This window comes from Mizuhopecten yessoensis, unplaced genomic scaffold, assembly GCF_002113885.1.
Source record: "Mizuhopecten yessoensis strain PY_sf001 unplaced genomic scaffold, ASM211388v2 scaffold716087, whole genome shotgun sequence".
Classification (NCBI taxonomy): Eukaryota; Metazoa; Mollusca; class Bivalvia; order Pectinida; family Pectinidae; genus Mizuhopecten; species Mizuhopecten yessoensis.
The window spans coordinates 113,330-130,388 of NW_018479941.1; the positions used below are offsets into that span (position 1 = coordinate 113,330).

At 36.4% G+C, this 17,059-nt stretch overlaps 1 protein-coding gene across 1 annotated transcript; it reads right to left on the reverse strand.

Annotated features, from left to right (window-relative positions):
* Positions 1 to 8,697: 8,697 nt before the first annotated feature.
* Positions 8,698 to 15,511, reverse strand: LOC110441663 (mucin-5AC-like). Its single transcript, XM_021484870.1, has 3 exons — positions 15,488 to 15,511; positions 9,593 to 11,027; positions 8,698 to 9,032 (listed from the first exon to the last, which is right to left on the reverse strand). Exons 1-3 carry the CDS (start codon positions 15,509 to 15,511, stop codon positions 8,698 to 8,700), a joined length of 1,794 nt encoding a protein of 597 aa, XP_021340545.1.
* Positions 15,512 to 17,059: the final 1,548 nt, after the last annotated feature.

Sequence of the window (17,059 nt, forward strand, 5' to 3'; positions counted from 1 at the left end):
GAGTTTCCAAGTAATTTGCTGGCAATGAGGCAAGGAACCTTAAAGGAAAATATCCCTGGCTTTGTAGAGTATATATAGCGGTATATATCGCTTATAACAGTCTGTACTAACAAATACAGTGGAGTTTCCAAATGACTTGCTGGCAATGAGGCAAGGAACCTGAAAGAAAAATATCACGAGCTTTGTAGAGTTTATATATAGCGGTATGTATCGCTTATAACTGTGTGTACTAACAAATACAGTGGAGTTTTCTAGTAATTTGCTGTCAATGCGACAAGGAACCTTAAAGAAAAATATCACTGGCTTTGTAGAGTATATATCTAGCGGTATATATCGCTTATAACATTGCCAAGTGTACAATCACATACAATTATTGCCAATGACAAAATGACCACAACTTATGACTGATCGATGGCCATCGGTCATCTCTGACAGAGGGACACGGCACTAATAAGTAATATATGTAATGTGTCATAGCCAGCTAAACGAAATACATTTTGTTGTTATGTGTATCTGTCATCTTGATATTCTCTATAATATTTGAATATTTCCCATCTTTTATGTTCTTCAGGTTTTATTTTATTGGTGTGCTTACAATATCGACATTTTGGATATTTTGGCGTTGCCAAAATATGACGTTTGTTTGTGCGTCCTTACAACAAAGGAAAAGGGATGACACTTTCAGATTACAAATTATCTTTATTGTTTTTAACTTTGTTTTATTCAATTGTTTTAACAATTCATTGAAATACAAATTGTACATTATATAGTTCAGAGAAGGAAACAAAAAGCAAGTGTCATGACACTTATGTAATTTTGTTACCTGCTTCATAATTATTTTTTTAAACAATAGCCACAGGAATGAAGAAATATGAACAACAGAACCAATACGGCGATTGGGGAGGGGGTAATGGATTGGTAGGCAGTGGAAACCAGGAATGAATCATTTATCAATATACATGTGATCATCAGATGTTAATATCATGTTGGTATATTGCAATGAGTATGAAGAACACGATTCTGTAAAATATAACTATGTTATAGCGGACGAAATTTTAAGCAAAGCTGTAAATAGGAGTGTTAAATACATATATATATTCCTGCCCGAAAAATTAACAATGCCAACTTTCGCGTACATGAAAGTTATCGAAGCATAATAAATGAATGGGAAGACGGTCGGCCAATATCCGGATGTAGCCATAAGATATTTCAATTAGCGTCGAGAAACTGTGATGTGTTTAATTTTGACTCTTTCACTTTAAAATAAACCAAAATATAACCTCAGCCAATAAAACCGAAAGTACGGTATGCCGTTTAACGTTCAATAAAAAACCCAGTGTTAGTTTCTGCATTCTCGGGTCACGCCATATCTGCCAAGTACTAATTTCACCTTACATTCGTAAAAAAACATATTTATCCAGTATCATCATCACTTTTTGACAATTTACACATTAAGCCCAGTGTTGAGTTTCACCATACACTGGTAAAATATATTTTCGCCTTTGTTAGTTTCACCAAACTCTTGAAAAAACCATACATTATTATGTATCAACCAGGTGCCAATTTCACTCGTTTTTGGTAAAGACCTGATTCACGAATCTTTAATTTCTCCACACACTGTTGTAAAAACTGTAATCGATGATTTCTAATTTCACTATTTATTGGTATAATATATTTCCATCAGGTGTACATTTCCTAATACAACGGTGAAACCAATACTAGACTAGTGCAAATGACTTCTTTTTTAATTCATATACCTTGTTTCATGGCATGTGATCTATCTTTGTAACTAAATCGCATTCCTAGTTGAGAATGAACAACTCGAATAATAATAAAAGTCTACTTTTATTCTGATCCACAAATGTTTTTATTCTTTTTTTTGTATTTTCATTCTTTCTATTTTCTTTGTTTTTTTGGGTTTTTTTTTTTTTGTTTGTTTTTGTTTTTATTGTTCAGTGGGTTTGTTTTTCCTATTTACTCGAAATGTTTCAATATCTGGGTACAAGTCTACAAAAGAAAATATATTAAAATCAAAACATGAAGTTTCGTTGAAATATTTCTACCAAATATAATATAATAAACTGGTATATTTATCTCTATAAATTAATGTCTAGTGCATGTCACGTTTCTGCACCTCAGCATTCCACAGAATGACACCTCCGTGTGTCACGATATTCTAATGTGTTTCTTGGTATTCTGGTGATTTGCATTTCTCTGTGCGTCAGTATTCGAACGACTGGTGATCGACTCGGTGTCTATGAAAGCTATATAAACTTATTTGCAGAATACCTGATTTTGACTGAGATTAATAGAATCTTTCACCCCTTTGGTATGAGATAGGGAATCTTTCCCCGATGGTTAAACTTTCCTATTTAACCTCAAGGGTCTTTTTCTGATCTTTTACCATGTTCATTCACTCAAATATAATGCAATATTAACGTTACAAGGTCAATCCTTGGTAGGCGTGACAATAAGAATGTAAACTCCTGAGAAGTCATCCTCGATACCCAAGGGGTTACGTTCACTTTCGCTCTCTGAACCCAAGGAATACGTCATAGCAAAATTGAAGCACGAAATATAGCTGCTTGATTGGTTTCAGGTAAAAAAAATCCGACCAATCGCCAAGCTGATACCTATCCTTTGAAGTTTACAGAGGAGCGACACACTGATTAACACCAAAGGGTCAGACTAGCATGCTCGCCTCATTAACAAGGTGTTGCACACTGAGCCTTCAATATTGCTATGACATAGTCCAGGGGTGGAGAGAGCGAAAGTGAGCGTAGTATCGGGGATGCTGGGTCAAGATTGACGTTAGAAACAAAATAAACCCAAACAATTTGTCGCCGAATACCAGGTAAAGGTGAAAGATAGAGCAGAAGAGATCGAAAAATCTAGCATGGAGTATGACGCGACATTCCAAGTTCTGAAGAGCGAGAATAGGTAGTTTAGTGATTGAAATAGTCTGTGTTTCTCGGTAGCCTTATTGTTGTCATTCCTGTAAAAATTGTGTCACTATCATAATGGATAACATATGTTTCTGTGTGAGTTTTGATTTTATAGATCGATAGAGTTTTGGCACATATGGAGAAAAGCATTCTGTATATTTCAAAATGTCTTTTATAATAATTTCTGTTGCAAACATTTGTTTGTTTTTATTCAAACATTTGCAAAAGGCTCTACATACTCGCGCATAAAAAAAAAGTAAAAAAAAAAAAATCCATGTGAAAAATTGGAAAATACCTGTTATCGGGTTGATGATGTAAGCTCATGTAATATTTAAAAATACAATAAAAACATTAGTAACCGTCATCAAATCATCTTTGCAGTTCTAATAAACGAAAGCGTGCAAAGTTAAGACATGAAAATTCATCTGAAGTTGCAGACCGAGATGATTTTATAATCAAACATTGGATTGGTCATGCGTGTTCCGATGTTTCGATTGACCTTTGTTTTAAATAGCGATGTTGCAGGCCAACATGTTAAAGTCTCGGAAACCAAATACAATTCTAACCAAATAGAAACTGTTCTCATGCTCAAGCATGGATTTTGTGCTCAACCCAGATTTTCTTGTAACTCATTTAAATCATGTCAAACGACCAGAAGTTCAAATATAAACATTGAGAACTGTATGTGGCTATTAGTCTTTTTGATTTTCCCCTAATAATTGGCAAAATAATAATATTTCATTATTAATTTAGTATAAACAGAACAAGAAATTAGGCTAGAGCAAAACAAAAATCCATGCTTTAGCATGAGAACGGCGTCATGAATACGGGCCCGTTGGTCCATTGGTATAATATGATACAGAAATATGTATATGTACATCATGTCAATTTGTACAATATTTCTATCATTGTATAATAGCTAGTAATGATGATTTCCCAGGTGAGGTATACTTGTAAATAACGGTTTGATTGATCGGTCGAAATGACGTCATAAAAAATCAAAATAACAATAGTAACTCAGGTGAAGTATACTTTTATACAAATGGTTGATTGATCTGACGAAGTGACACATTGAAAAAGAAAAAAACAAAAGCAACAACAACAACGCATTGTTGTTCTGTAATTTATTCTCATAAATAAAATAACAATAAAGTTCATCGAGAACAATTAGAAAACAGTCAAACTCTGACATGCTGCTGTATAAGTATGATATATCAATGTTTATGTAAAAAAAAGACTATTATTACCAACTATTTACATGCTCTCCCTTTGTGTACACAGGCATCAAACCACAATTAATTTTACCTTATTTGTTCTCACTAAAAAACAATTGAAAACCTTTTATAACATGTGTTATAATAAATATCAAAGTTTTACTTTATTCACAAACAATGTACGTATTAAACGTGTCACGACGTTCCAAGACTGACTGGTCCCTTTGTCAAGCTATCAAATAAAAAGCTTGACAAAGTATGTACGTATATTGTTTGTGGTATAAAGTAAAACTTTGATATTACATATTTCCAAATGAATCTTATCAAAGACATGTGCTATTCATTTGCTCGAGTACGGATCTGTTTAGGCCTTGATGCACTCAAACACTACTCATAATCGTCTACATACACCTGTAGTACTATCAAATATTTGTAACCTCTCCAACCTTCCTTTTCTTTCTTGTCCCTCTCTCTCTTTATTACTCTTTTCTTTCCTATATCTTCTTCTAAAACAGAACAATGGTACATAACACCTAACATCCTGGTTTCAGCATGTGAAAATAGTCAAACTGGTTTTTTTTTGTTTTTTTTTTGTATTTGTTTGCTTCTCAACAACATTGCATATAATATTATTCTATGTATCTTGTTTCAAACTCATAAAGAAAATATTTGTTTTTCTGCATTGGTATCCAAATTGATGTAATGATATAAGAATGTTAAAAAAATGTCAAGACAAACAAACAAATTGTGTGAAAATTAAGAATGTGAGACTGAAATATGATGTGTTATGTTTAATGTATTGTTGAAAAAAAAAAAAAAAAATATATAAAAATAAATAAATTGTAATTTGAATATACTTGTTTGTAAGAAAGATTAGAAGATGATTAGTACTTGTTTCCTTATCATGTCTGCTTATGTTATTTATAATATTCATGCCATGAATTCAAATTATTGAATCAGTTATGACATTACCTTTTTTTGGAGAAGATAATTTACAAAATATTCACTTATTGCCATTTTGATAACGGCTGATGCGTTATATAATGACTGAACTAAAATACATAACAAAAGCACAGGCAATATATACCACATCGTCAAACATAAATATAGACAAATTATCTAATCTCAAAATTGCTACAAAAGAGAAAAAAGGTAAACGAATATGACCAATCGCTAGGCTGATACCTGTCCTTTGAAGATTACAAAGGAACGACAACCGACTTCAAAGCCTGTTAATTTTTACAGTTATGTGACTGCGAGATTCTTTTGAAGTACATCAAAGGATCGAACTAGTCTTCTTGTCTCACCTACAAGGTGAGCCTTCAGTGTTGCTAAGACATATTCCAAGAGTGCAGAGAGCGTAAGTGAGCGTAATCCCTGGAGTATCGAGGATGATTACAGGGGTGCAGAGAGCGTAAGCGAGTGTAACCCCTGGTGTATCGAGGATGATTCCAGGGGCGCAGAGAGCGTAAGCGAGGGTGCCCCCTCGAGTATCGAGGCTTGTTCCAGGGGTGCAGAGAGCGTAAGCTAGGGTAACCCCTGGAGTATCGAGTATGATTCCAGGGGTGCAGAGAGCGTAAGAGAGGGTAACCCCTGGAGTATCGAGGACGATTCCAGGGGTGCAGAGAGCGAAAGTGACAGTAACCGCTGGAGTATCGAGGATGATTCTAGGGGTGCAGAGAGCGGAAGCGAGGGTAACCCCTGGAGCATTGAGGATGATTCCAGGGGTACAGAGAGCGTAAGCGAGGGTATCCCCTGGAGTATCGTTGATGATTTCAGGGATGCAGAGAGCGTAAGTGAGGGTAACCCCTGGTGTATCGAGGATGATTCAAAGGGTGCAGAGAGCGTAAGCGAGGGGAACCCCTGGAGTATCGAGGATGATTACAGGGGTGCAGAGAGCGTAAGAGAGGGTAACCCCTGGAGTATCGTTGATGATTTCAGGGGGGCAGAGAGCGTAAGTGAGCGTAATCCCTCGAGTATCGAGGATGATTCCAGTGGTGCAGAGAGCGTAAGCGAGTGTGACCCCTGGAGTATCGAGGAGGATTCCAGGGGTGCAGAGCGCGTAAGTGAGGGTAGCCCCTGGAGTATCGAGGATGATTCCAAGGGTGCAGAGAGCGTAAGCGACGGTGACTCCTGGAGTACCGAGGATTGTTCCAGGGGTGCAGAGAGCGTTAGCGAGGGTAACCCCTGGAGTATCGAGGATTATTCCATGGGTGCAGAGAGCGTAAGTGAGCGTAATCCCTCGAGTATCGAGGATGATTCCAGTGGTGCAGAGAGCGTAAGCGAGGCTAACCCCTGGAGTATCGTTGATGATTTCAGGGGTGCAGAGAGCGTAAGCGAGTGTGACCCCTGGAGTATCGAGGAGGATTCCAGGGGTGCAGAGCGCGTAAGGGAGGGTAACCCCTGGAGTATCGTTGATGATTTCAGGGGTGCAGAGAGCGTAAGTGACCGGAATCCCTGGAGTATCGAGGATGAATCCAGGGGTGCAGAGAGCGTAAGTGACCGGAATCCCTGGAGTATCGAGGATGAATCCAGGGGTGCAGAGAGCGTAAGTGAGGGTAACCCCTGGGGTATCGAGGATTATTCCAGGGGTGCAGAGAGCGTAAGCGAGTGTAACCCCTGGTGTATCGAGGATGATTCCAGGGTTGCAGAGAGCGTAAGCGAGGGGAACCCCTGGAGTATCGAAGATGAATCCAGGGGTGCAGAGAGCGTAAGAGAGCGAAACCCCTGGAGTATCGAGGATTATTCCATGGGTGCAGAGAGCGTAAGTGACCGGAATCCCTGGAGTATCGAGGATGATTACAGGGGTGCAGAGAGCGTAAGAGAGGGTAACCCCTGGAGTATCGAGGATGATTCCAGGGGTGCAGAGAGCGTAAGCGAGGGTAACCTCTTGTACCTAATATGGAACCCGGAAGGATATTTACCACAATATCAGATATATATAAATATACATATATAATTATAAAACCTATGACATATTGGGCAAATCTTTAATTCAACCGACACATAGCATTAATAATATACAAAAATATCTGTTCAAATCAGTAAATACATTTATCTTTAATAGATAATGTTCATGTAACTTGTGCCCAATCCTCTTGCATTTTTTGGCAATAAAATATGTTTAAACTAAAACATTTATCTTATCTTAAATGAAATAAACGTATTGAGCAAGTCTTCAATTCAATCTCATGATGAAAGAATTATAAAATTGATAAATGCATGTTTATTCCATGGATATATATTTTTCATATAATGTACTGTGTTATCTAGTGAATATACCCATGTGTATTGTACCATGTAATATGACCTATCAGCCTGTTCAATACCCCTGGTGGGTCATTAAGGGACGAATGACCATTTGGTCCAGTAGGTTTTACTTTGTTTGGTTTTTTGCGTCGATACATTTATAAGTGTAAAAGTGTACTTGTACTTTACCTCTCCTCATGATGACTTAGGAGAATAAAATGCTCTATTTAATGCATCAGATGAAGTCTTTTTCATTTCAACATTAACTTTTAGCTAATTGAAGTAACAGTATATTGGTTTCTATGGCATATTATGTGGATGCGCTAATTCACCAACACGCTAATATATTTACAATTGATAATCCACCAAACTTCGAGTGCGCTAAAATCGTACGTTTACAGCAATACATATACGACGGACAATGAAATAAGTAGATTTCATCATTTGATGTTCTCAAGCATATTTCAAAGTCTATTAAACACACATACAACAACCAAATAAATATCCTAAAAAATACTTTTTGTCATTTTCCGGCTTTGCGTATGGCAGAGTTAACTTCTCTAATGAGCAGGTATTGATTGTTATGTCATTTATTTGTGAGAGTAACGTCATCAATTTTTGAGAACACGACGTAATTTTCTCACGCAAACCAATGACGTAACAATCAATACCTGCTCACAAGGGAAGATAACTCTGAAATACGCAAAGACGGAATATATACAAGAAAAATAGTTTAAACATGGAAAAATATCGACGGAGAAACATTATTACTGCAATTAAACAACTTGATAATTTTGTTTTTTGTGAAATATTTCAACCGTTAACATAAATTGAATAAGAAACACGCGAACCGTATTCTTAACATAACTGAACACATTACAATACTCAAATGATTCATTACCAAAAATCAGACACATGCAAAGGAAATGATCATGAAAGTGAAAAATAATTAAACGAACTGGTGTATCAAGAACTGAAACATGACATTTCAAGTGAAGAGGAACTCCGTAAATCGTAAATTGGATAACTGTAACATTTCATTTATAACCAAGCTAGTGTGATGAAATTATATTCTTTGCTTTAAAATTTAACAAACAAACAAAAAAAATAAAAAAATAATACATTGTATTTTCAGACAAAAACGCCAGACTTTTTCTCCATATTTTAATTTCATTTCTTGAAATATTTTTTTGTTAACTCGAATTGACCAACGCAGTATTTTCAAACAAACGAAATTTACACATATTTTAATACAAAAATATAAAAAGAAAATAGAAGAATAAAGGAAGCTACATTGGTTCAGTTGTCCCTAAACCGGAAGGAGGGGGAGTGAACTCTCCAGGTTCAGGCATTTCCGTTTCCTCTAGAAATATTGTGCTTGTCGGGAGCGTGACAGTGGTTGTTGGTAGAATGGCAGTGGTGGTTGTTAACGGTATCGTCACTGTGGACGTTGCTGTGGTTACCGTCGTAGTGGGCGTGGCCGTTGTCGATGGTATTGTAGATTTGACCGTGGGAACGGAAGTGGGCGTGTCTGTTTTGATAACAAACTGAACTCGACCATCTGGAAGCTTTTCCTGTGACAGGATAATGTTTCCAAGAGCTTCTATGACAATTGGTTGACCACCTTAACAAAAAATAATGGGTTATAAGCATTTGGTTAATATAACTGAATTAACTATAAAAATATTAAGAGCACAGCAGACGTCTATTTCTAAAATAAAATAACACCTTAACAGCTCGATACTCAAGATTTCATTCAGAAGACAGAATATACTTTTAATTTAAACAATAATTCAAATGAACTACTTCCGGTTTACATGGATAGCCAATTAAATTTAAAAACATGATTAATTTTTATTTTTCACTTTTTTTGACGCATATGATATTGAACTGTTTTCCCAAACTGATAAATCGTATCGAAGAAAGATTAAGTGCCTCAAAGGGAATAGATTTTATTCCTCATTTCTTTATTAAATATTTCTGGTATTTTATTTGTAGTTTTATTATTTGAAAATCATGTTTTAGAACAAAGACAATTGTAAATATATTATTTTAGAAAAAAAAATTAAACAGAAAGCTCACAATTTCTTGACTAAAATCAAAATCTAATTTTAGAACAACTTCTGACTATACTTGTAATCCATAACTAATGGAAAAGCTATATAGTTGCAGTAGTGAAAATACCTGATTTTCCAGAAGACAGTGTCAGACTCATTTTCTTTTTGCCGTTAGATGTCATTCCAGAGTGTACTTTTTGAATCTGTAAAACCTGGCCAGACGCTGCATTGGTTGAGGTTGCACCTCCGGCGGAGCTTGAAACTATGGCCAAACCGGAAGTGGCAACACCAGAATTTATGCTATTTCCGGTTGTAAGACCCGTAACTGGTTGAACGTTATTGACATTTACTGCTGTTTGAGTGTTCGGTGCCTTCAAATTAAGTTCCAAAGAAATCGTTCCATTTGGGGCATGGCTTTGAACAACCCCTACCCCGGATTTAGCGTTATTGGTAGCTATTCCTGCTGACGAACTTCCTAATACGCCACTTCCGCCAATTACCGTCCTACCATTCGGCGCAGTTTGAGTTGAAGATATCCTATTTTTGGAGTTAGCTAAACTCGTAGCAGCGCGGCCCTGATTGATGAGAGGCTTGGAGTGTATGACTGAATTAGAATATACCTGTTTTTGTATGTTTCCTTGGTTACTTTTCAATTGGTCTAAGGGAACAGAACCAGGAGCAACAGGTACATTTTTCCACATCCCTCTTTCTGTGTTTTGTGTCATGATCGGAATCTTTCTATTAATACCCTTCATTGGCAGCTTCGATGTATCAGTCTGTGTTAAAATTCTGATTTGATTTGTCGCCCCTTGTTTGAACTCTCCTCTGTTACTGGTGTGGCGTTGAACCATGCTACTTGATCGGAGACTGCCGGAATTTCTTAAAGGACCTTTGATGCTGCTCTGCCCACGAATAAATGAACCACGTCCCCTCAAAACTCTAGTAGTCCCAACGTTACTTGGAACACGTTTGGTTTGAATTTTTCTAACAATTTGGTTTGGTAATTGGCCAGTGCGTGCTCCACGCTTCAACATAGCAACTGATTGTCCAGTTCTTCGTATCATCTGTCCCCGAGATAAAGCTATTTCCCTTTGTGTATTTTGGTTATTTGTTATCCTCACATTTTGATTTCTGTTACCGGACACCTGTGCGAAATTATTTCTGCTTGATGCTTTGGAGAGTTGTCGCCCTTGATTACGGTTAATTTTAACGACAGGGGGTATGATAAGAGAGGCTCGTTGTGAATTCTGTTGGAAAGGTCTACCGATGTTTTTTCTGACATTGATACTTTTTTGTCCCTTTAAGTCCTGTGTATTCATACGCAATCGCCGAGGTGAAGGATTTATTTGCTTGGCTGCTCTGAGTTTTGATGTATTGGAATTGTTGATCTGATTGGCTGATGTAGATTGGGGTGGTTTGCGTCGTTGGTCTGTATTTAGTGTCCTTACTATTAAATATGGCTGAGATACCGCTGACGTAGGGTTTCCCTGTAGATTTTTCGTTGAGCTGCCCTGCGGTATGTTTCTCGGTGACTTGCTAATCTGTGTAGTGGTTGGTATTCTCTACAATAACAGAAAAAGGTGTTCAAATCACTCATTAATAACGGACACAATTTACATAAAAGCCAAAACGATTTAATAAAAATACTCATAATATACAACATTTGATATAGCGCCCTATCTAGATAACATTAGCCACTCTAAAGCGCTTTAAAGTACATAGATATACAGTTAATGCAATTAGTATATATACATGAATTAATACAATTTTGAGGAATTTGCAGGAGCTGCCTTATCAAGCGCTACCTACTAGTCCTATGCCACCTGGCTTATATCTCCCTAGGTGTGTATGCCTGCGTGTGTGCTGGAGATGTCATATGATGTTAGTTAAAAACTAATCAAGTTTTCCCAAAAAAAATCCATTGAATGATCATCTATGTAGGAAAGGATTTAAACATGGAGTACCGTTAAAACAACCCAGTCACTAAGATTACACCCGTAGAACATGAGTTAAACACGGAATTCCGTTAAAACAAATCAGTCACTAAGATTACCCCTGTAGAACATGGTTAAACATGAAACCAGTCACTAAGATTACATCAGTAGAACATGAGTTAAACATGAAATACCGTTAAAACAACCCATTCACTAAGATTACACCCGTAGAACAAGAGTTAAACACGGAATACCGTTAAAAGAAATCAGTCACTAAGATTACCCCGGTAGAACATGGTTAAACACGGAATACCGTTAAAGCAAACCAGTCACTAAGATTACTCCCGTAGAACATGAGTTAAACACGGAATACCGTTAAAACAAACCAGTCACTAAGATTACACCAGGAGAACATGAGTTAAACACGGAATACCGTTAAAACAAATCAGTCACTAAGATTACACCGGTAGAACATGGTTAAACACGGAATACCGTTAAAACAAACCAGTCACTCAGAGTAAACCTGTAGAACATGAGTTAAACACGGAATACCGTTAAAACAACCCAGTCACTAAGATTACATCAGTAGAACATGAGTTAAACACGGAATACCGTTAAAACAAATCAGTCACTAAGATTACACCAGTAGAACATGGTTAAACACGGAATACCGTTAAAACAACCCAGTCACTAAGATTACACCTGTAGAACATGAGTTAAACACGGAATACCGTTAAAACAAACCAGTCACTCAGATTAAACCTGTAGAACATGAGTTAAACACGGAATACCGTTAAAACAACCCAGTCACTAAGATTACACCTGTAGAACATGGGTTAAACACGGAATACCGTTAAAACAAACCAGTCACTTTGAATACATCTATAGAAGATGAGTTAAACACAGAATACCGTTAAAACAAACCAGTTACTGTGAATACACCAGTAGAACATGAGTTAAACACAGAATACCGTTAAAACAAACCAGTTACTGTGAATACACCTGTAGAACATGAGTTAAACACGGAATACCGTTAAAACAAACCAGTCACTAAGATTACATCAGTAGAACATGAGTTAAACACGGAATACCGTTAAAACAAACTAGTCACTAAGATTACACCAGTAGAACATGAGTTAAACACGGAATACCGTTAAAACAAATCAGTCACTAAGATTACACCAGTAGAACATGGTTAAACACGGAATACCGTTAAAACAAACCAGTCACTAAGATTACACCTGTAGAACATGGTTAAACATGGAATACCGTTAAAATAAACCAGTCACTTGGAATACATCTATAGTAAGTGAGTTAAACACGGAATACCATTAAAACAAACCAGTTACTGTGAATACACCAGTAGAACATGAGTTAAACACGGAATACCGTTAAAACAAACCAATCACTAAGATTACACCTGTAAAACATGAGTTAAACACGGAATACCGTTAAAACAAACCAGTTACTGTGAATACACCAGTAGAACATGAGTTAAACACGGAATACCGTTAAAACAAACCAGTCACTAAGATTACACCTGTAGAACATGAGTTAAACACGGAATACCGTTAAAACAAACCAGTTACTGTGAATACACCAGTAGAACATGAGTTAAACACGGAATACCGTTAAAACAAACCAGTCACTAAGATTACACCTGTAGAACATGAGTTAAACACGGAATACCGTTAAAACAAACCAGTTACTGTGAATACACCAGTAGAACATGAGTTAAACACGGAATACCGTTAAAACAAACCAGTCACTAAGATTACACCTGTAGAACATGAGTTAAACACGGAATACCGTTAAAACAAACCAGTTACTGTGAATACACCAGTAGAACATGAGTTAAACACGGAATACCGTTAAAACAAACCAGTCACTAAGATTACACCTGTAGAACATGAGTTAAACACGGAATACCGTTAAAACAAACCAGTTACTGTGAATACACCAGTAGAACATGAGTTAAACACGGAATACCGTTAAAACAAACCAGTCACTAAGATTACACCTGTAGAACATGAGTTAAACACGGAATACCGTTAAAACAAACCAGTTACTGTGAATACACCAGTAGAACATGAGTTAAACACGGAATACCGTTAAAACAAACCAGTCACTAAGATTACACCTGTAGAACATGAGTTAAACACGGAATACCGTTAAAACAAACCAGTTACTGTGAATACACCAGTAGAACATGAGTTAAACACGGAATACCGTTAAAACAAACCAGTCACTAAGATTACACCTGTAGAACATGAGTTAAACACGGAATACCGTTAAAACAAACCAGTTACTGTGAATACACCAGTAGAACATGAGTTAAACACGGAATACCGTTAAAACAAACCAGTCACTAAGATTACACCTGTAGAACATGAGTTAAACACGGAATACCGTTAAAACAAACCAGTTACTGTGAATACACCAGTAGAACATGAGTTAAACACGGAATACCGTTAAAACAAACCAGTCACTAAGATTACACCTGTAGAACATGAGTTAAACATGGAATACCGTTAAAACAAATCAGTCAATAAGATTACACCAGTAGAACATGAGTTAAACACGGAATACCGTTAAAACAAACCAGTCACTAAGATTACACATGTAGAACATGAGTTAAACATGGATTACCGTTAAAACAAACCAGTTACTGTGAATACACCAGTAGAACATGAGTTAAACAAGGAATACCGTTAAAACAAACCAGTCACTAAGATTACACCTGTAGAACATGAGTTAAACACGGAATACCGTTAAAACTAACCAGTTACTGTGAATACACCAGTAGAAAATGAGTTAAACACGGAATACTGTTAAAACAAACCAGTTACTAAGATTACACCAGTAGAAAATGAGTTAAACACGGAATACCGTTAAAACTAACCAGTTTCTGTGAATACACCAGTAGAACATGAGTTAAACACGGAATACCGTTAAAACAAACCAGTCACTAAGATTACACCTGTAGAACATGAGTTAAACACGGAATACCGTTAAAACAAACCAGTCACTAAGATTACACCAGTAGAAAATGAGTTCAACACGGAATACCGTTAAAACTAACTAGTTACTGTGAATACACCAGTAGAAAATGAGTTAAACACGGAATACCGTTAAAACAAACCAGTCACTTTGAATAGATCTACAGTAAGTGAGTTAAACATGGAATACCGTTAAAACAAACCAGTCACTTTGAATACATCTACAGTAAGTGAGTTAAACACGGAATACCGTTGAAACCAACCAGTCACTTTGAATACATCTATAGTAAGTGAGTTAAACACGGAATACCGTTAAAACAAACCAATCACTTTGAATACATCTATAGTAAGTGAGTTAAACACGGAATACCGTTAAAACAAACAAGTCACTTTGAATACATCTATAGTAAGTGAGTTAAACACGGAATACCGTTAAAACAAACCAATCACTTTGAATACATCTATAGTAAGTGAGTTAAACACGGAATACCGTTAAAACAAACAAGTCACTTTGAATACATCTATAGTAAGTGAGTTAAACACGGAATACCGTTAAAACAAACCAGTCACTTTGAATACATCTACAGTAAGTGAGTTAAACACGGAATACCGTTGAAACAAACCAGTCACTTTGAATACATCTATAGTAAGTGAGTTAAACAGTGATATTCTGATCCGTCCTATGAGCAGATGAGGCTTTTTAAGGACATGCCACCAGCATACATACAAGTTCAAGTTCTTTATTACCTTAAGTCGTTGAAAAAAAGACATATCTACAATATTGACAGAAACTTCAATACAATACAATACATACAATACATACAATACCAGCGATGTACAAACAGTATGGAGAGTGTAACCTAATAAGTTAATTGGTTTCTTCTTACATTTGCCGCTTCTATAAATTTGGTCAAATCGACACATGTTATATTAGTGTGTGCATGTTTGTGTGTAAGCTGGAGGCTTCATATTTGTGTTTTGCCTCCTTGTGATAGCACGGATATGCTGTCGACTTTAGAGTGCTACCTCACTGAAGTACCAAACCGAAGGCACCCAGCACAGTATCGCTCCCAGTCACATTAAACTTACAAGGGGTTGACCAGTTCCCGCCATTACTCTAGATGTTGAATGTTTAGCAGGTAATAATAGCTATCATTTTTAAGGACATTGGTATGTCCCGGATTCAGGACAGAACAGATTCACTTCCTAACCTGGGCGAACGTTCAACATTATGTACTATTTACTGGAAGCACAGTGACACATCGAACAATGAATACACACTTAGTCATATCATCCCGTTCTCGCGTAAGATCATCAACCTGTCTGTATGTGTAGCTATGACAGACAGGTCTTTCATAACGAGGCGATTGCTAAATGTCCGGGTTCAAGGTTAACGAGTGTGCACGTGGCCTTATGTATATCAATAATGACCTATGCTGAAGACAGACAGTTGTTAAGACAATAAGTCACCTTATCAATTTGGCCTGCAATTTGTGTTAAAGTTAAGGAGGTATGCTGCCATACATCTTTGAATTAATAAGAAGTTAGCATACCTTTGACCTTTACTTTGTCGTTGATTTGAGGAGATATTCTATCTTAAACTTGATAGATTCAGTGATATTTTTCACTTAAAAACTATAAAATTTAAGGGGATATGCTATATCTAACTTGTTAGCGTTAAGGGGATATGCTATATTTAACTTGTTAGCGTTAAGGGCATATGCTATATTTAACTTGTTAGCGTTAAGGGGATATGCCATATTTTACTTGTTAGTGTTAAGGGGATATGCTATATTTAACTTGTTAGCGTTAAGGGGATATGGTATATTTAACTTGTTAGCGATAACGGGATATGCTATATACAACTTGTTAGCGTTAAAGGGGATATGCTATATATAAAACCTGTTAGCGTTAAGGGGATATGCTATATTTAACTTGTTAGTGTTAAGGGGATATGCTATATACAACTTGTTAGCGTTAAGGGGATATGCTATATTCAACTTGTAAGCGTTAAGGGGATATGCTATATTTAACTTGTTAGCGCTAAGGGGATATGTTATATTTAACTTGTTAGCGTTAAGGGGATATGCTATATTTAACTTGTTAGCGTTAAGGGGATATGCCATATTTTACTTGTTAGCGTTAAGGGGATATGCTATTTTTAACTAGTTAGCGTTAAGGGGATATGCTATATCTAACTTGTAAGCGTTAAGGGGATATGCTTTATTTACATGTAACTGTTTAGCGTTAAGGGGATATGCTTTATGTACATGTAACTGTTTAGCGTTAAAGGGATATGCTATATACAACTTGTTAGCGTTAAGGGGATATGCTATGTTTAACTTGTAAGCGTTAAGGGGATATGTTATATTTAACTTGTTAGCGTTAAGGGGTATGCTATAGTTAACTTGTTAGCGTTAAGGGGTATGCTATAGTTAACTTGTTAGGGTTAAGGGATATGCTATCGTTAACTTGTTAGCGTTAAGGGATATTCTATATTTAACTTGTTAGCGTTAAGGGATATGCTATAGTTAACTTGTTAGCGTTAAGGGATATGCTATATACAACTTGTTAGCGTTAAGGGATATGCTATAGTTAACTTGTTAGCGTTAAGGGGATATCCTAGCTTAATATGTAGACCTATGTTAGAGTGAATGTAAT

Excerpts from the sequence above, each read along its gene's own strand:
- LOC110441663 (XM_021484870.1), bottom strand. The coding sequence starts at position 15,511 with ATGGCGGGAACTGGTCAACCCCTT. Across the intron at positions 11,028-15,487 it reads CGGGAACTGGTCAACCCCTT|AGAATACCAACCACTACACA; the intron begins GTAAGTTTAATG and ends CTGTTATTGTAG. Across the intron at positions 9,033-9,592 it reads ACTGTCTTCTGGAAAATCAG|GTGGTCAACCAATTGTCATA; the intron begins GTATTTTCACTA and ends TTTTTTGTTAAG.